Consider the following 20,794-nt stretch of genomic DNA (forward strand, 5'->3'; position numbering starts at 1 on the left):
TTTGTAAATAATTCGTTAAATTCTCTCTACCCTAATTATTAATCTGTAACCCCTAAGTTACAGTATAAATCTTAAATATATCAAAATATGAAAGACAAATATAAGTAGTTGAGTTTATTTTTTTTTACTGATATGTACACACACTATCTCTTTCTCATATATGCTTCCATTATTATTTTTTTTTTTAAATATAAATTCTTTGTGTGTAAAAACTTTTCACAATGTTTTATAAGCTTCTACATTAGTTTCCTAAACTATTTAAGTGTAATCAGATTTTCGTTTTATGTTTGTTTTTTTTTTGGGGGGTGTGGGAGCATTTTTTCTAAAAAAAAAAATGAGCGGAATAAAAATAAATATAAAAAAATATAAAAAAATAAATTGTATTAAATTTATTGAAAAATCTTAAATCCAAATGAAAAAAATAATAATTACACTGAAAAATATTCTCTGTATTTTTATTAAAAATTTATATACTTTGATAACAAGGATTTAGATTTAATTCTTTCATCCACTAAAACAATATTGACTATATACCTTAGGGTCTACAATTTAAAGAAAAATAAAATAGCAAGCCAAATATATACATAAAATTGTGTGTGTTTTTTTTTTTTTTTTTTTTTGAAAAAATATAATAAAAATTAAATCGGTTATATAAATTATAAACTTGAAAAAATTGGAAAAAACTTAAATAAAAATAAAATTGTATAGAACAAATTGTCGCTAGAAAATGTTGTTGTAAAATTTTTAAGCGCCTTTCCACGTGTATATAATATATTACATTCTTTAAAGAAAAAACACAAATAAAGAAATAACAATTTTTAAAACTGTATTTAATTAAATTTACAAACAAAAAAATAATTTTCGAATATCTATAAAAAGAGTGGCAACACGTAAAGCACAATTTTTATTTAGAACAAAATTAAATAGTTGTAAGGAAATTTTAAAGACTAATAAAAAAATCGACAATTCCCATTTTAGGCAAAAATATGGAATGCCATAACTTAACAACATTAACAAAATAAAATCACAATTTTGCAAACATTTTTTGAAATAAATTATTTAATAATAAAGAAAAATCAGGAAAAATAATAATGTAGAATAAATAATAATTGAATTAAAAGGAAATGTATATATTTATTATACACACTTTCTTTGGTAATAGCTTCCTTATTTTATTTTATATACCTTTCTAAGGAAGCCTTTCGAATAAATGTACTTCATTTGTTTTTGTTTTGATAAATAATGAGACATCGTGACTATTTTATAAATATGAATAAACCTTTGATTTACTCCTTGAATATTTTATTATATATCAAAATATAAAATTTGAGAAAATTTAAATTGTTAACTTGTTCAAAAAATAAAGGAAAAATGAAACCCATTTGCTGGTGTTTAAATAAAACTTTCAAATTTATTTTTTTGTTAAAAGTTTAATAAAAAGGTGTATAAAATTATATAATTATTTTCTTATATTTCGAATAATGTAACATTTAAAGAAAAAAAAATATATATGTGTGTGTCTTAAAGTTGTCAAGCTAAATTTTATAATATATTTTTTTATTGGTTGGGAAACTTTTTCTGACAATATAACATACAGGTATTAAAAATGTCAGCAAATATAATAATATACTGCATGTCTTTCGAATCATATTTTTTTCATTTACATCCCAAAAAGTAATAATAAAAAAATAAATATGGTTTTCCTTAAAATTATTCGAATCTTAAGTGTATAAAAACACAAAGATTTATTTATATATAACCATACCGCATTTTATAAGTCTGAAAGATATATTTTTTAGCATGCATTACTACCGTTTCCACATATGTAACACCACTGTTGTATACCTGGTTTATTGCTTAGAACATATATTTTAAATTGTCCCTATATTTAAATAAATAATTTATTTAACCCATTTTATTTAAAAAAAAATATAATTATGATTGTAAAATTTATTATCAAAAACATTTCCAATATGACCACGTGAAAAAAAATAAAGAAAATAAGAGACAATTATTTTTTTGTCCATACTTAAAATTATAACTTCAGTAATTAAAAGGGTATACCATACATATACACATATTATGATGCTTATTTTTTAATATCCCCAAAATTGCCATTTACCAAAAATACATATTTTTAAAGGTTGAAGCTGTTATACGTAAAATGCTTTATAACTTCCAAATTTATATTATAAAAATATACCTTAAAAAAATTAAGTATTATGAAAATAGCATAACTAATAAAGAAGAATAATAGGTTTTTTAAAAAATATATAACTTATTTTAATTGAAAAAATATTATGTATAAGTCATAAATAATTTGGAAATATTTTAAAAGTTATGTAATAGCAATAATTATAATGATAAAAATTCTGAACAGTCATAAAAAAAATGGCTAAATAAAAAATAATACTATTTTTTCAGTATATAAAATATACAGGGTATTAGGGACCCCTCAATTCACCCCTACCCGTTGAAAAATATAATAGGCCTTATAAAATATTTAATGGGAAAATGTAAGCATAACGGAAAAATTTATATAACATCATGCATATATTGCATTATATGTATATACCCATATATATTATAATTTTTTTTCTTATTCTGTTTTTTTATAATATTACTTAAATATTTAAAGAGCTATATATAATATGTAAAATAACGTGCGGTTTGCTTAAAGTTTTTTAATTATGGCATATATTATTAATAATATATTAACAATACTTTGTATCGTGCCCCCCAAGGTAATCCGTTTTTTATGAATTTTCTATACAAAAATAATATGATATGCATATAATATATCATAATAATATATACCTATAATTATGTATACACTTAAATATATAATATAACGCTTTATATTCCTTTTTCCCTCAATTTTTTTTATCGTATTATATAATAATTAAAAAATATATATGTACATTATATTATTGCATTTTTTCACTGCTCTTCTTTTTTTAATAAAATCTATAATTAAATATTTATAATAAATAATATATATGCAATGCCTATGTAACAATATATTTTTGATTTACAATTTTTGTATGATTTAAAAAAATAAACACAAAAATATATGTTTTAGATAAATGAGAATAATTATATACATATAATATATTTATGATCAAGTATAAAAATTAATTATCATTATATAGAAAAAGATACAAGCTAATTTATAGTATTGTGCTAATTGTTTTAATACAATAATAAATATAAATAAATAATATAGGTATTGTTCATACACTATTTGAATAGCCAAAATATATATTTAATAATTAATTTCCATTATTAATAATAATATAAATACTTTAAAAAAATATATATTCAAAATGAGTAATAAGAAGGTACAATCCCCTAAGGAAGAAAGCATTGCTAAAATGCTTATTTGTAAAGTAAGTTTATAAACTTTAAAATAAATAAAAAAATGCCAACGTATATAAAACCAAGCATGCTTTATAGAGATATATGATATGTAGCTATATGAATTTTTTTTTTCTATTTTTTTTCTTTATGATGCATTACAAAACCATTTGTATGCATAAATATTCGTGCTGACCCTATTGCATAAAAATAAACGAAATAAATAAAAAAATGGGGCAGCGCATATTTTGAGAAAAAAAATGCGTATACAAGCGTGGCAAATATTTGTTGTATTTATTATACGAGCATATGCATATTACGCTATGCGTATGTGATATAGCAATATTACTATATATAAGCATGTACACATGATTTTACTTTTTTTGATCCATTTTAATTTGTTAGGTTCATATTGGAACTAAAAATTTAGAAAACAAAATGAAAAGATATGTATATACAAGAGCAAAAGATGGTGTACATATAATAAATTTAGCAAAAACATACGAAAAGCTACAATTAGCAGCAAGAGTTATTGTAGCAGTAAGCAATCCCGCTGATGTTGTTGTCGTATCAGCAAGGCCATTTGGTAGTAGAGCCGTTTTGAAATTTGCTCAATATACAGGTGCTCAAGCAATTGCAGGAAGATGGACCCCTGGTATGTTAACTAACCAAATTATACAAAAATTTATAGAACCAAGATTATTAATTGTAACAGATCCAAGAACTGATGCACAATCAGTAAAAGAATCTGCATATGCAAACATCCCAGTTATAGCATTATGTGATTCCGATTCCCCACTAGAACACGTAGATATAGCAATTCCATGTAACAATAAAGGAAAAGAATCAATTGCATTAATGTACTGGTTATTAGCACAAGAAGTTTTATATTTAAAGGGATCCATACCAAGATCTCAAGCATGGGATGTTATGGTTGATATGTTCTTATGGAGAGATCCAGAACAATTTGAATTAAAAAATTTAGCAAATGAAGAAGCTACACCTACTGCTCCTCATTTAGCTGATAACCAATATGCCACTGATGCACCATATGATGATTGGAATAAAAAAGACGATTGGAATGACAATGCAAATGAAGAATGGAAAAACCCAATTGCTGTTGATGAATGGTAATTAAATTGCCATAATTTCTTTTTCAAACATTGAAGTATTCTGAGCACGTACATAATATCTTATACCTTCCAAATAATTTTTTATCATACCAAATTTTGCGAGACAAATCATGTGAATTACATAAAAGAAATCAAGAGAAAAAATAATAACAAAACAAAAAATAAATATAGGAGTAAATATTACACGTTTAGATATACATTGTTATAAAAAAACACATTTGTAACAAATACTATGGTCTTAAAAATTACAAAAAATTGCGTATTTTATATATTTTTAAGTCCCTTTTTATATACCCTATAATTTACACTAACTTTTTATTGACGTTTTTTATTTCATATCATTAAACTTTTTTTTTAAATTAATCATAAAACTAAAATTATAGTAAATATTTATTTATAAAAAAACAAAAAAATATCGAAAGAAAAAAGTATGAATATTTTATTATAAAAATGTATAATTTTTTTACTACATACATCATAAGCCTATTAACTGTTCAATGATTGTATATATGGTGATATTTGGCTAGTTAAAATAAATATATTGCAAAGTCAGGTAAAATTTACTATTTATAGCGAACCATTACGTTTCTTATGGCATATTCGATAAATTTACCTGACCTGTTAATGCTATCAAGTATTTTTTTTAACTAGCTAAAATTTCTGAACTATTTTATTTAAATTGAGTGTGCAACACTAATATTAAAATTGTTAATTTTTATAAATCGCGTAAATTTATATATGTAGAAAATTTCATGATAAAAAGAAATGGCGAAATATACGAAGCATGAATGTGTGTATTAAGAAATGATGTTGCTTTACAATGGAATGCTTTATTTTTTGCACCCATAAATAAACTAGCTATATGCGAAAATAGCGACCACATGTGCATACAGAACTAACCTATCAAATAGAGAACAAAATGGCTACTAAAGTGGCAATTTTTAAAACCTTAAAAAGGTATGTATATTAAAAAAAAAACATACTTACACAATTTTCATTGTATCAAATTATATATTTTTTTTATCTTTCTGTATATTCAAATAAATAAATAAAATTTTTAATACTTTTTTTTAATTTATAAGAATAATACAAATGGAGAAAGAAAATGCAATGCAGTATGAACGATTTTATGAAAAGTTTAATGCACGCCACGTGCATTTCGATGAATTGGATTCTACACAGTTATACTGCAAAAGAAATATGAAGTTGTTTATACAAAATGGTGAGTTAAAGAATGAAGAAAATATGATAATAGTTAGTTGTAACTCTCAAACAAATGGTATCGGAACAAGAGATACAAAAAATAAGGTCGATAGAGTTTGGATATCTGAAAATGGAAATGTATTTATTTCAATTATAAATTTATGGAAAATTGAGGATATACAAAAAATAAATTGCCTAGCTCAAACATGTACTGTTGCTATAAGTAAGACATTAGAAGAATTTCATTTATTAACACAAATTAAATGGATAAATGATGTTTTAGTTGATTATAAAAAAATATCAGGATGTCTTGTAAATTTATTTTATTTAGATGAATTTCCTGATTTAGAAAAAAAGTATGTTTGTGTAATTGTTGGAATAGGTATTAATGTAAACTTAACAGATAATAATATTTTATCAAATAATTATACATCAATAAAAAAACAATTAGAACAAGATTATAATGTCTCTAGTTTAATACCATCAGTAGAACAAGTTATTCAAAAATTAATTAACCATTTTTTTATATCTATAAATAAATTAAGAGATGAAAATTTCTCATATTTCTTAGAATATATAACTGTTAGACTTTTATATAAGGGAGAAAAAGTTATAATAGATCAAGACAATCATCAAATTGTTGGATACTTAAAAGGGATATTACATGATGGTTCAATCATATTACTAAATGATCACAATGAACTAATTTATGCAAACACTGGTCATTTACGTTTGTATAGAGGATCCTAATTCTATTCCCCATGACTATATTTTTGTTAACTGTTTAATATTGAAAATGTTATGTCCCTTTTTGCACTATATATGTATTTGCATATTCTTCATCTTAATAGGGATATACCAAATATAGGGACATCATTTTATTCATTTCTATGAAAAGTATTTGCATATGACAGTAAACCTTTTTTAAAAAGTGAAATATTCATATATTCGTTTTGGACTTTTGTATTATTCCACATTTAAAAATAAATTTATTTAATAGCATTTATTTGTATGCACATTTCATATAGCATTGAAAAAATAAGAAAAAATGAAAAAAAATCAAAAAAAATGTAGCGAATTGGGAGGTAGCCAAATAAATGAACTATAAGTTATAACAAACATGTTTGGTTACAATATATACGATGTAATAATAAGAAATAAAACTTCATATTTCTACAGATTAATAATCTGATAGTGGTAAAAAAGGTGAATTTTTCTTCTCTACATTCGCTAGTTTATTGTTTGTACATGTGTTTTTTTTATTACTTGGATTAATATACTTGCTGCACAAACTGTTGTAATAATTAGTGGCTTCAGATGATGGGTTTAATAGTACTTTGCTATTTAAATGGCATATATGTGAATTTATTTCAGAGTCTAGTTTATTTTCTTTATGAGTTTGATCATAGAGATTGCATTTTTTATCAGCATTTTTATTAATTAGTTGGCCTCCTGTTTCATTAAAATTTGTTTTAAAATAGACAGGATTTTCTTTCCCTTTAAATGAAGAAATAATATTATTTATATAAACATCTTTCACATTATTATTTTTTTTTATAATCTCATGAATGTCAATTTTAATAGATATCGAATCGTTATTTATACAATTTTTTAGTATACCCCAATTATTATAACCAAACCAAGGGAATGTAGAATAGTTGTAAAAGCAATATTTTTTTTTGTAAATTCCACATGTTACTGAATATATTATATCACAAAATCCAGTATAAGAAAATAATAAATCAATATAATTATTATAAGATGAATTTATTTTATTATTTATATTTAATAATATAAAAAAATCATTAATAATTGTTTCTGTTTTAAATTCAGGAGACACAACATAATTATTTTCACTTGAGCATAATAATGATATTTTTTTTACATTCCATTGTATAGTTAATAAAATCTTTTCAGAATCTTCTTTGATATTATAATTTTTTAAATTACTTTCCTTTATTATTTTATTTTCATTAGTTAATAAATTATTTTTATTTTTTTTTTCACAATAATTTGGCTTTATTTTGTCTTTTACATTTTTACATTGTTCCTCTTTATTATTTATATAACTACTTTCAGTCTTTTCTTTTATTTCTTTATAAATTTTAATATCATTTTTTTTGGAAATATTTAAACCTTCTATGTTTTCTTCCCCGCTTCCACTATTGTCATTCTTTTCTGTTTTTATAATTTTATCTTTATTTCCATGTTTTGTAATTCTCAAACTATCCTCTAATGTCTTATCCTTTTTAAATGGCTCGTTATTAAAATGGTGATTCTTATTTGTTTCTTTATATGTTGGATTTGAATTATTTCTAAAATTGTGAAAAAAAGCATCAACCGATTCAAGCAAGTTACTTTTCATATTGTTTCCATTCTCTTCGCTTCTGTTTTTTTCTGTTGGTTCTTCATTTTTACAGTATCCTCTTTTTTTGATAATAAATTCTTGTCGCTTATCAGGACTTACAACACTATGGTTATTTCCAATTCGTAGACACTTCCCTTTTTCAAAATTGATTTTAAAACATTTTAATAAATTTATACCATTATATTTAGATGCAGCTTTAGGTGAATATGCACAGGTTCGAGTAGTTTTATTCGTTTGTATGATTTTACTAATTTCGCCTTTTAATCGACTACTAAAATAATTATCTGTATTCTCATCTTTAACTATATTTTCACTTTCTGTATTATCATTCATATTTTTCGTTTTCTTTATTAAATTATTTTTTATTTTATAATAAGGAATATTATTACCTTTAAATAGTGTAATATCATTAGGGGGTATAAAATGGATATTATTTTGGCTTGTCACACAAGGTTTTGAGGATGGGCATAAAACCGAATTGGATTCTTTTTTGAGTCCCACTATATTATGTATAGGTAATTTATTTACTTGTTTTTCTCCAATACATTTTCCTAAATATATTTTTTGCATATTATATAGACTATTTTCATTGATTAAATTATTTTTTCCTACCTTCTGTTCAGTATCTACATTCTTATAATGTTTTATTGTTGATATAATTCCAGATTTATAATTTTTTAAATTTCTAATTTCCTTCTCATCATGTTTACCTATTGGTTCTTGCATCATACAGCTATTATTGCAACTTATACAACTTTCATTCTTTCCTTTATTTGGTATATCATTTTTAAGATTCATCAAATTTGAACAACCATAGTAGTTATCATATTTTTTAAAACATTTGATCCCTTTTTTTGTTTCTTCAATATAATTATTAGAGTTATCATAAATAATATTACTATTTTCTGACTTGTTCATAATATTTTTCACTTTTTTAGAATCCTCATAATGTTCATTTGTAATAAATTTATTTTTGGCGATTTCATTAAATGTATGTACATCATGTAAGTGTAGTGGCATATCTTTGTATCCCATCCTGGTAGTATCATTATTATTTATATTTACAAATTCTTTTTTCTCATTTCTTATATCATAATGTGGATTATGTAGTTCGTTTATATTCATTGCTTTATTATCTGCATCTGTGTTTAACTTATCTTTGCATCTGTGGTAGGGTTCAACAATTTTGGGCTTATTATTGTATTGTTCATATTTCATTTTATCAGATGCATATATAGAGAACGCACTATTTTTATCAGTAATGTTATCCATATTTGTATATGTACATGTTTGTTCTTTTATATTTTGTAAAGAATTTGGAATATCCTGGAAAGTTTTATTATCCATATTTAGAGGCAGTTCTGTAATGGGATCATTTTTTACATCTGCCCTACTTTCAATATTAGATAAATTATTCATTTTTTTTATTTTATCATTTTTTTTGATATTTCTTAATTCAAGATCCCAATCCGTATAATAACTTGTGAATAAATCGCCAAAATTATTTTCAGGTTGAACATTATAAATTTCTGGATGTTTAAAATGGGAAATATATATTTCATGAACCTTTTTTCTAATATTGTCTGTTTTTATAATTGTATTATCAATTGGGTCTACTAACTTATTTGAAAAGTAGATTCGATTTGTATCATCATTTATGTTGTTTATATTTTCATGTCCATTATTTTTAAAATTATTTATTTCATAAATTTTTTGTGTAACTATATTAGAATCACTACAACAGTAATTATTTTCTGCATCTAAACAATTACGATATTCATCATTTTTTAAAAAAAAGAAAGTATCTTTATCAATTTCTTTTATTTTATCTCTACTTTCGTTATGACAATTATCACAATTCATATTTCTATTCCTGTCTAACGAAAAAAAGTATCGATTCTCAATATGTTCAATATGTTCAGAATTTTTATTACATAATTTGTTCATCTCTTTTAGAGCATCATCATTATCAATTTCTTTTGGCAAGTACATTTTAGTATTTATTTCATTTTGTGATATTTTCAAGTTAGTATTGTTAAAATTATTTGAATTGCATTCTTTACATGTATTCATATAATTTTTGCCATAGTCAGGCCCTAAAGATTTTTCATTAAAATTTGTTCTTATTATTTTACCGCTGTCTTCATTAATTTTATTGCTCATATTGTGAGTCTCCATTTTGATAATATCATTACAAGTCTACTTATTTTTTCTTTAAATAAAAAAAAAAAAAAAAAAAAATACTCTACTTATATCCACAATATAATTTGCAAGTGCGGGTAATGTTGGCATCAAAATCAATAACTTATTTGTAAGACTTACAATATTGTTAAAATTGAAACAGTATGTGTTTTTTTGTAAACTTTGTGAAAAATATTAATCTTACTTTACAACATATGTATATATAGACTTGAAAAAAAAATAAATGAACAAATAATTAAATGGTCAGGTAAAAATCATAGAATAATACGAATAATAATAAATCATATATATAGTTGTATGCATATTTGTTTTATTATTATAATTTTTTTTTCTCGTATTCCTTTTATTACAAAATTTTTTTTTTTTTTTTTAAATTTTCTGCTTTTTAAGTACAAAAATGTGTGTCAAAAAGTATTCGTAGGTTTTATATATTTGCCTTCCTACAATAAATAGGTTTAATTAAACTTATTATTAAAAAAAAATATATAATAAAATAAAAAACAAAAAAGTAGAATAATATGAAAGAAAAAAGAATTGAACGATATTTTATAAATTCCAAAAAGGGTTGCATAAGCAAAAAGGCAACAGGTGGCTGTTCTATCACAAAAATTGTTAACTATTTTTTTTTTTTTTAATTTTATATAAGTATTATTTTATTTATGTAATGATCAGCTATAGCCTTATAACCAATACTGAACAAAATGTAAAAGAAAACAAAGAATATACACACGTGCAAAAATATTCATAAATATAGATTAAATATATGTGTGTAAATATAGGATATATGTATTATAATTTTACAGAGGCATATTAGTTATAGGGGATAGCGATACAAGAATAATATTTAAAAGGAAATCCAAAAAAAAAATAAAAAAATAACGATACTTGAGAATACTGTTTAACCTGACCATGTAAGAATAAATCGTTAAAGATAAAAAATGTATACATACATATACATATACATGAGTATGCGCCACTATTTGTTCGCCCCCATACTGTTGATATATGCTAAATAAAAAATGTATGTATACAGCATAAAACAATTTTGTCGTTAACACCACGTGCAATACAGCTGCAAACGGGCTGAGAAAATATTAAAAAATATAAAAACAATAAAAAAATATAAATAATCGAATATATAATCATTGTGTGTTGTAATAAGAAAAAATAAAAGAACAAAATGTTGACACACTTTTAAGGTTTATAAAAAATAATTCGATTGCATATTATTGAAGATAATATTTGTTTTTTTGAACAGTGTGAAATTATATGAAAAGGGTATATACTGAATATGTAATGAAAGGAATACACACTTAATTTTAATTTAAAGAAAGAGAGCAAATTAAAAGAGCTATATACATATGAATAATTCTGACATGTTAATAATTTATACACACGTTTTTCCCATACATATTAAATTACTACTACATTATCGACCTTATGATGAATATGAAGTGAAACCTTGCTTTTATGATGTCGTAAAAAATGAAATTTAAATTTGACAAAATTTGAATTGTGTTGATAAAAACAAATTAGTAAAAAAATAGTCACGTGTCAACATGCATAGCACGAGACTGTGTTGCTTCTTTTGAAGATAAATAGAAGAATAAAATAAAAATTGTATAAAAATGCTAAAAAATATTAACAAGATATAAAAAAAAGCAAAAAAATATGAACAAGATATAAAAAAAGCAAAAAAAATATGAACAAGATATAAAAACCGTTAAAAATTATTAACGAAATGCTAACCAAAAATTTCCACGTCACAACAATATGAGCGTGTATTGGTATATGCCTATGCGTATATACGTAAAAAAAAAGGACAAAGACAAGCATACTTATATATGTGTATAAATTTTCACTTTCTTTTTTCAGCGTCATAAGCCATGGCATTATTTATACCCTGGTTATAATCATATTTATTTTTGATTTTTTTTTGTAATAACTGATCTTTTGATGATACACCATATTTAGCTATATTTGTTTTTTCTTCTTTACTTTTTTTATTTTTATCCATGAGATAATTATTTCTTTTTTGGAGTTCAGCAATTCCACCAGTACTACCACCTTGGGCTTGTTTGAATTGACTTAATATTTTTTTCTTTCTTTTCATTTTTTTTAATTTTCTTAAAGATTTTCTTTCTTGCTTGGACATCTCATTAGATGTTTTTACATGACCTGGTGCATAATTTTCTTCTGGTGCTTTTTTATTTTTTTCTGATAAAATAATTGGAGTATTTTCTTCAATATGTAAAGTAGCTATTTTTTCATTAGGCCCATTTAATAAAACAGGTTTTGGTATAAAATATGAATTAGATAAAGAATCTAATGAATGCATAATTTTTTTAAATAAATTCATTAATTCTATTTTTTGTAAATTAATTTCTTTATTTTTTGATGAACCGTTCATATTATTATTGATTTCATTTTCATATTTTTTTGTATATTCATCAACTAAACTTAATTTACTTTTCGTAAAATCTAAATTATTAAAATTTACTTCATTATTATTATTATTTTCATTATCAAATATTTCTAAATCTTCTATTTTTTTTTTTTCGACATCATCAAAAAGAAAATTTTTAATTCGTTGTTTTACAACTAGCTCAATTTCTTCATTTAACATATTTTTTTTATCTATAAAATTTCGATCTGTATTATTTAACTCACCATTATCTTCATCACTTTCAAAATCTTTACCCACCGTTTTATTTAAAAATGTATCATTCTTATGTGTATTTACTTTAGGAATATCTACATTTAATGATAGTATACTATTTTTTGGACGATCTTGTGCAGTTACTTCTCCTATCAATGACCAATGTTTTTTCGCAACTAACTCTTTTTCGATTTCTTCTTTTTCCATTTTTTCTTTTTCAAATTCACTTGTCTCTTCATCAAAATATTTACTAGTGTATTCGTTCATTTCTTCGAGGTCTCTTTCCAATCGCTTATCTGCCTCTTCTCTCATTTTCTTTGACTTCGCACTTTTATTCTGTGCCATCGCATGCATCTCCATGTCCATGTCGGCGCTCCCCGCCTCGTCCTCCTCTTCGTCATCTTCTTCTTCGTCATCTTCTTCCTCATCATATTCCTCGTCATCCTCTTCTTCTTCATCCTCTTCATCCTCTTCTTCCTCTTCGTCATCTTCTTCTTCATCATCCTCCTCATCTTCCCCCTTGTAAAAATCGGAGTACCTGATATCCCCACCCTGATTGGGCTCCAATTCGAACTGGTTTAAATCCAGATCATCAGATAAGTTATCACTTTCTCCTTCATCTGAATTATCTACAAATTTATTATCTTCTATATTAGCAAATTTTTGCATTTCTTCATAGTTAAAAAATTTGTCTTCGTCTTTTGTTTCATCATCATCATCCTCTTCCGTTTCACTTTCTCCTGGTGATTCAGATTTGGTAATTTTTCGTCGTTTTGTATTTTTGCCTTGGTCCATTTGTTGATCTAAAAATTTAACTTTTTTTTTTTTTTTTTTAATTTTTTTTTTCCCATTTTTTTCCCTTGTCTCTTCAATTTCTTTATCGATTTTTTTTTCAAAATTATTAAAAAAAGTTGACAAATTTTCTAGCTTTTTTTCTTTTATTAAACATTCAATAAAATACCATAATTGTTCATAATCTAAATCCGAGTTGGAAATTAAAATATCATCCATTTCTTTTTCATTGTAAAAATATTTAACTAAAGTATTTGAAAAATATTCAATCATTTCTAATAAATTTGTTTTATCTTCTGTATTACATTTTTTTGAATTTAATTCAAGTTCACTTTTCTTTTCAAACGAACTAATTAAGTCCGTATATTTTTTAATTCGTACTTCATCCATTTTAAGACATATTTTAACATTCCTTCAAATTTCTATAACATTATCAACTATTTCATTAAAAATGTACCACCCTCTTTTTATCTATCCCCTTACTTATATAACCAAAGTTTGTATATCCTACCAAGCCTCAACACTTTTCTATATTAGTTCTTTACTTCCTCTGTAATATAATTAAATCGTACTAATTACAAAATGCGTTTAAATAAATAACATTGTTTTATAAACATTTATCATGCTTTTATATTTTACATACTCTACAAAATTTTTTTTAATTTATTCAATATATATTTATTTAAAAAATAATAAATTAAAAGGATATAAAAAATAATATCATATTGTATGTAAATATATATGAATAAATAATTTTGATAATAAAAAAAATTATTTTTTTTCCTTTACTTTTTTTACAGCTATAATAAAATATATGCAGGTAATTATGTTGGAATATTTTTTGCAACGCCACTATAATTATGTTGCTACAAAATTTGCATATATAAATAAAATAAAATAAATATATATTTTTATTTGAAAGTTAATATAATAAAAATAACATTATTTTATTTTCAAAATTTTTAAAATAATTATTAAAACAGTTAAAAAAATAATACTCTCTCTTCATATACAGCATTTTCAAACATACATATGCATAATAAAAATTGTAACTACTTGTATGGGCAGTCCAATTATACAAAAGTACCTATCATGTTTAATATCTAGAGTATAAAAAGTTATATTATTAAGTAAGAATTCAAATAGGTTGTCATATTCATATCGCTTCAATTTTGCTTCCCTTTTTTGAACATATACAACAATGTAAATATTAAACTGTTAACACTACTATCACATTTAGACCTATCCCCAATACAAACATTTTATAATATTCATGTATATCTTACACTAAAAGTATGGATAAGTATGAAATATAAAAATATGATTAAAGAAAATATATATATTTATAAAATATTTCCATATAAAATTATATTATACAATATGTTCATATATACTTCGTATACAAATTGTGTATGCACTTTCATAATTTAGTCAGCTTACACAAATAAATAAAGCAGTAGCCATATTTTTCCGTTTTTCTCTTTTTACAATAAATTTAAAACTGTATTCAATATATAAGGCCATTTTTTGTACATTTTTAAACATTCCGATATTTATTTTTTTTTAATTTTTAAATAAAAAAAATAATACTTTTACTCCAAATTAAAAAGAGAGAGCCATAAATGAATTGCTCTACAAAATATGTCAACCAAAATAACATCAATTATTTTTGTAAAAAAAATTGACACATTTCTATCTTCTTAAATCCTTATTTAAATACCATTTTTCTACTACATACATGAAATCCTTTTTTTATTTTATTATATAATAGAAAAATGTAAAAAAAAAAAATTTTAGTAATTAATCAAGTTTAGCTAGCTAAAGTAATAGAAAATTTATAATTTTTTTTTTTTTTTTATCATAAGCCAAAATGTACATACTATATATGTGCTAACTATTAAGACATAGATTTGTGTGTTATATCGAATATAATCAAATAATGGAAAAACCAATGATGGGAGAGTTCCAGTTTTTTATTCCAACCAATGTATAGGCTTGAGAGGAATAAAAATAAATAAATCTTTATAATAAAATACAAATAAAATGAAAATAAATGGATTTATAAAATTAGTTAAATTAGGTATTCCTCGAATTGATGGAAGAAGAACAATTTCAGGGAGAGGATTCAAATTTGATAAAATTTCAGAAAGTCAAAGTTTAAGTGCAGAAGAAATTGAAGAATTTGATAAAGTAAGTATGATAGGTCTTAAGACCTTAAAAATACCTGAACATGCAAGGCAAAAATTACATAATCTAGCCAAACAATTTGTAAAAAAAAAAGATTTAGAAAAATTAGGAAGATATATGGCAAAACAATTAACAAGCCGAAATTGTGTAGAATTACCAAGAGTACTTCCATCAAAATTATTATGTGAAACAAAAGAAGAAAGAAATAAAATTGAAAAAATGCTTGATAAAAAATCATATAAATGTTTAAAAGAATTTATATCACAATATAAAAATAAATCAAAAGAAATTGAACAAGTAGCATTAACACATGCTGAAGATTCAAGACACAAAATAAATATTACATTTTTCCCTGAAGTATCTATATCATATACATTACATAATTTTAATGGAACGTATGGAATTATGTATAGAATATTTAATGAAATAAAAATAAGGGTCCCTGATTTCTCACCTAAAAATATTTTAAATTATAGTGCAGTACCAGCTGCTAGTATTATTGCATTTTCCGAAGTTTATAATGGTTTGTATGAAAAAATATTAGTCGTTGAATCATCACAACACTTAGCATCCATATCAAAATATATGCTTGACAATATACCAAATGTTAAATATCAAATGCATTTATATGAAAATTTTGATTCCTTTGATTTAGTTGTTATATCACATAAATTGTTATCATTATATGATTATAATTCAAGAAATATATTTATACAAAATATATGGAATAAAATAGAAAAGAATGGAATATTAATTATTGTTGAAAATGGAACACCTACTGGTTTTCGTATGTTACATTCAATAAGAGAAATGTTTATTACTGAATTAAAATATAATAAATTTCATATAATATCACCATGCCCTCATGAAAATATATGCCCACTAGCCTTAACAGGAAAAGATTGGTGTCATTTTTCTCAACGTACCCTTAGATTATCTCATCATATTTATTGTAAAGGTAGGCAAATGAAAAATACCGATGAAGAAAAATTTTCATATTTAGTAATACGAAAATGTGAAGGTCCAAGAACGAAATATAATTCCGAAAATGAAGCCTTAACAGCTCATGAAAAATCTTTTTTTTGGCCTAGAGTTGTTATGCCTACAATTAAAGCTGGAAAGCATGTATTACTTGATGTTTGTTCGTATCCATATAATTTTGAAAGACTTGTTGTTACAAAAAGTTCTTCTTTAATTTCCAATTTAAAAACAAAAACAGGAACTATCTTAAAAGGGTATGGCTATAAAAAAGCCAGAAAAATTTTATGGGGCGACCTATGGAGATTTACAAAAAGAATTAGTAGACCTGATGCCAGATTATATACTCCCGAATCTACAAAAAATATTTTATATCGATTATATTTAAGACAAAAAAGAAGATCAAATATTAAATCAGTAGTTGACTCAAAATCTCAAGCCTATTACAATTCCCGATCAATTCAATATTACACCTCATAATTTGTTTTGTTTATTTATTAACCTTTTCAGCTAGCCATAAATATTTTGGCTAGCTATAATTTTGTATTTTTTTTTTTTTTTTTTTTCAATTTTATTTGTCTTTGTTTTACTTTACTTTGTATATTCGTTAAATCAGCATATCCAAGTTTTAAAAAACACAAAGATAAAATTTCATAATATACCTTAAAAAAAATTGTATTTATATAACTGCTTTAGAAAATATATATATATGCCCACCCCTATATATATATATATATATAATATATATATATATACAAAATGGAAAAAAAAAAAAAAAAAAAATAAAACAAAAACATATAGCAAGAAACACACACACATTAAATAGGAGGATTTCAAATATTTATAATATATAGTTATAAAGCATACGTGTAAAAAAATGTAAATATATATATATATAATTGTGGATGTAGACACCACCCCCATAAAGGTAACTACATATTTATCATAAATAAAAGTAAAATATTCACAACTTATGCATATATAAAATATATGCAATCTCATAACACATAAAATATACGAATTGTTCATCCAATGTTCGTTTAAAACATTTCAAATAAAAAAGAAAAAAAAACGGTAGACGCCAATAAAAATTCTATAATAACAAACTGTTTTTTTCAATATAATGGCTTTCAATATTAAAAATATTTTATAAAAAATTCTTTATAAAAAAAAAAAAAAAAAGGTATATATACAAAATCGAATAATAACATCAAGTATGTGCTGTTTTATTAGTTTACTTTTTTTTTAATGTTTTTTTCATGGTATTTTTAGCGTTACTTTTACTAACGTTTTTTTTGTTAATATTTTTTTTGCCAATATTTTTTTTATTGTTTTGTGCTTTTTTATCGATTTTTTTATTTTGAACTTTCTTTGCATTTTTTGCTGGAGCAGCTTTATTTCCTTTGGCCATTTTCATTTGTTTTTTTTGTGGTACATTTTTATTTTTTCCACCTTTTGCATTTTTTTTATTTTTTTTTTCATCTTTAACATTGGCTTTTTTCTTTCCATCTTTTTTAGTAACCATTTTTCCTTTATTATTTTTATTTTTAGATTTTTTATTGTCAATTTTCTTTTGAGCTTTGCTGATCAATTTCTTTTTAACTTCTTTCTTTACTTTTCCAGACTTTTTCACCATTTTATTATTTTTTCCTTTTGCACTTTTACCGCTAGCTTTGTTGGTAGTTTTCTTTACAACTTTTTTCTTTTTTTGTGCATTAGCTCCAGAAGCTTTTGCTGCTTTTCCTTTTTCACTTCCACTTTTTTTGTCTTCACCATCTGCATTTTCTTCTTCTTTAACTTGTCCATCTTCGTTTTTTTCTTCACCGGTTTTTTCTTCATCATTTTGTTCGTCAGCTTTTTCTTCAGCATTTTCTTCAGCATTTTCTTCTTCTTCGTTTTCTTCGGTTTCATCAATTTCACCCTTGATAATAAAGTTTAAAACTTTTTCACAGGATGTGGCTGGCTTGACTCCTTTCTTTACATAAGACACAGTAGATTCGTTAGATATAACAACATGGGATCTTATAATTTTGTCACCCTCTTTCAAGCATTCGATTTCTTTTAAAAGTTTTTTTTCAGTGTCACACAAAAGAGTGAATGGCAATTCGAGGTCGTTTTTCCATTTTAACTGCAAAGGGGAGGGAAGCACATGCATATGTGAAACGTGTGAAAACGCGTGAAAATATGTAAAAACATGCGAACACATGTGAAGGCACAAAACGTAGGGGGCACAGATGTAGCACTCTTCATGAAGACATGACTAAAATCGCGTCTCTTGACATACCTGATTCTCAGCATTGTCTGCAGACAAACCATAAACTGCATACTTGTTTTCTACGAACTCTTCATGCTTTTCCTTGAATAGTTTTGCTTGCTCAGTGCAACCTGGTGTGTTTGCTTTTGGGTAAATGAAAAGAGCAATTCCCTTATATTCGTTATGCTTTTCAATTTCAGCTTTTAAAGTTGTATTTTCATTCTGGTCATTTTGTAATTCAATAGCTAAAATTTCGTCGGATAACTTAGTATCTAAAAAAAAGGAAAAAAAAAAAAAAAAATATATATATATGTCAAAATATCAGCATATACAGACAGTGTATAAACAAAACATTTACGAAATGAATCGTTCGAATAGTCTATGTGTTAAACATTTTTCAGACGTAAAGAAAGAGGAAGTAGTATACGGAAGGAAGTTTGACGTTTTAGTAAAATTGTTGAAAAAAAAGAATATGTCACACTAATATTGTTTATAATTTACATTCACAATTTGCATTCGCAATTTAAACTTATGCAAAATCACAACAAAATGGTTTTTCTATTTTTATAATTCTTACTTTGTATCATTTTATCCACAGTCTTAAAAATGTATAATAAAAAAAATATAAATATTTATTGTCAATAAAAAATCAGAATATTTTATAGAATATCAAATAAAATACATCTTACAATATTCGATTTTTTTAGAATTTGTAACAAAAAAATGTTAAAAAAAGTTTATTTGATTATTTTATTATTATTATACTATTTTGTTTTCATGTATAAGTTTTATACTTTCTATGTTTTTCAAAAATAAAAAAAAAATTTTTCAAGTACAAATTTTTATGTTATAAAAAAGTGAAAAAAAACAATAATTGAAAATAAAATGGAAATATATTTTAATTTTATAATTCTTTTATAATTTTTTGCGCATAGTATTTTTAAATATTATCATATTTTTTATTTATATTTTATATTTTTTTTTGTTACATTATATATGATTTCGCACTATTATTTTTAATAAAGTAGAAAATTATAATTAAAAAAATATAACTTACTATAAATAAATGCATACATACACGCATATATATAATTTTATAATTATAAAAATATTGTATTTATAGATAGTATATATATACTAAATAAATAAAATTAATAATGCACGTATCTCCTTTTGTTAAATATATATTTATATATACAATGTTTTAAAAAAAAAATGCAAACTCGGGTTATCAAATTATAAAATAATATTGTTTTCAAAATGTATCAGATTTTTTCTGATATGTATATATAAATATTTTATGCAATTTTTTTTATCTTTTTCATTCCACATTTTTTTATTTTATCGTTTTTTATTTTTCTACCTTTTTTTTCTTTGCATTTTTAGAATAGATTTTCATTTTCGTCTTTTTCGTACACATACTTGTATATCACATTAATATTTGCCAAAAATTTAATATGTTATATAATATGTTATTTTTATACAATACTTTTTTTATTTAAAAAAACATTTCTTTTTTGTTGTAACACAATATTTCAAAAATTTACAAAATGGTTAATACTTAGCATGCATATAATATATATCCGTTGGACATTCATATATTTACAATAATTATACCGTTTACTCTTTTTACATATTTTTTTTCAAAACTGTTAATATAA

The 20,794-nt window shown here is 23.4% G+C and overlaps 6 protein-coding genes across 6 annotated transcripts; 3 read left to right on the forward strand and 3 right to left on the reverse strand.

The window, feature by feature from the left end:
- Positions 1-3,326: 3,326 nt before the first annotated feature.
- Positions 3,327-4,491, forward strand: PCHAS_0511000 (40S ribosomal protein S2, putative; the record flags this gene model as incomplete). Its single annotated transcript, XM_016800145.1, has 2 exons — positions 3,327-3,389; positions 3,763-4,491. 2 exons carry the CDS (start codon positions 3,327-3,329, stop codon positions 4,489-4,491), a joined length of 792 nt encoding a protein of 263 aa, XP_016655186.1.
- Positions 4,492-5,582: 1,091 nt separating this feature from the next.
- On the forward strand, positions 5,583-6,443 carry PCHAS_0511100 (biotin--protein ligase 1, putative; the record flags this gene model as incomplete). Its single annotated transcript, XM_738724.2, has 1 exon — positions 5,583-6,443. The coding sequence occupies one exon, from the start codon at positions 5,583-5,585 to the stop codon at positions 6,441-6,443; it is 861 nt and encodes a 286-aa protein (XP_743817.1).
- Positions 6,444-6,873: 430 nt separating this feature from the next.
- Positions 6,874-10,239, reverse strand: PCHAS_0511200 (conserved Plasmodium protein, unknown function; the record flags this gene model as incomplete). The annotated part of the gene is made up of 1 exon (XM_740104.2): positions 6,874-10,239. The coding sequence occupies one exon, from the start codon at positions 10,237-10,239 to the stop codon at positions 6,874-6,876; it is 3,366 nt and encodes a 1,121-aa protein (XP_745197.2).
- A 1,882-nt stretch (positions 10,240-12,121) lies between these two features.
- On the reverse strand, positions 12,122-14,104 carry PCHAS_0511300 (U3 small nucleolar ribonucleoprotein MPP10, putative; the record flags this gene model as incomplete). The annotated part of the gene is made up of 1 exon (XM_731232.2): positions 12,122-14,104. One exon carries the CDS (start codon positions 14,102-14,104, stop codon positions 12,122-12,124), a length of 1,983 nt encoding a protein of 660 aa, XP_736325.2.
- A 1,653-nt stretch (positions 14,105-15,757) lies between these two features.
- Positions 15,758-17,359, forward strand: PCHAS_0511400 (mitochondrial ribosomal protein S22 precursor, putative; the record flags this gene model as incomplete). The annotated part of the gene is made up of 1 exon (XM_016800148.1): positions 15,758-17,359. The coding sequence occupies one exon, from the start codon at positions 15,758-15,760 to the stop codon at positions 17,357-17,359; it is 1,602 nt and encodes a 533-aa protein (XP_016655187.1).
- Positions 17,360-18,113: 754 nt separating this feature from the next.
- On the reverse strand, positions 18,114-19,720 carry PCHAS_0511500 (merozoite capping protein 1, putative; the record flags this gene model as incomplete). The annotated part of the gene is made up of 3 exons (XM_016800149.1): positions 18,114-19,007; positions 19,164-19,405; positions 19,711-19,720. The coding sequence occupies 3 exons, from the start codon at positions 19,718-19,720 to the stop codon at positions 18,114-18,116; spliced, it is 1,146 nt and encodes a 381-aa protein (XP_016655188.1).
- Between the last annotated feature and the right edge of the window lie 1,074 nt (positions 19,721-20,794).

This window comes from Plasmodium chabaudi (assembly GCF_900002335.3).
Source record: "Plasmodium chabaudi chabaudi strain AS genome assembly, chromosome: 5".
Lineage (NCBI taxonomy): Eukaryota > Apicomplexa > Aconoidasida > Haemosporida > Plasmodiidae > Plasmodium > Plasmodium chabaudi.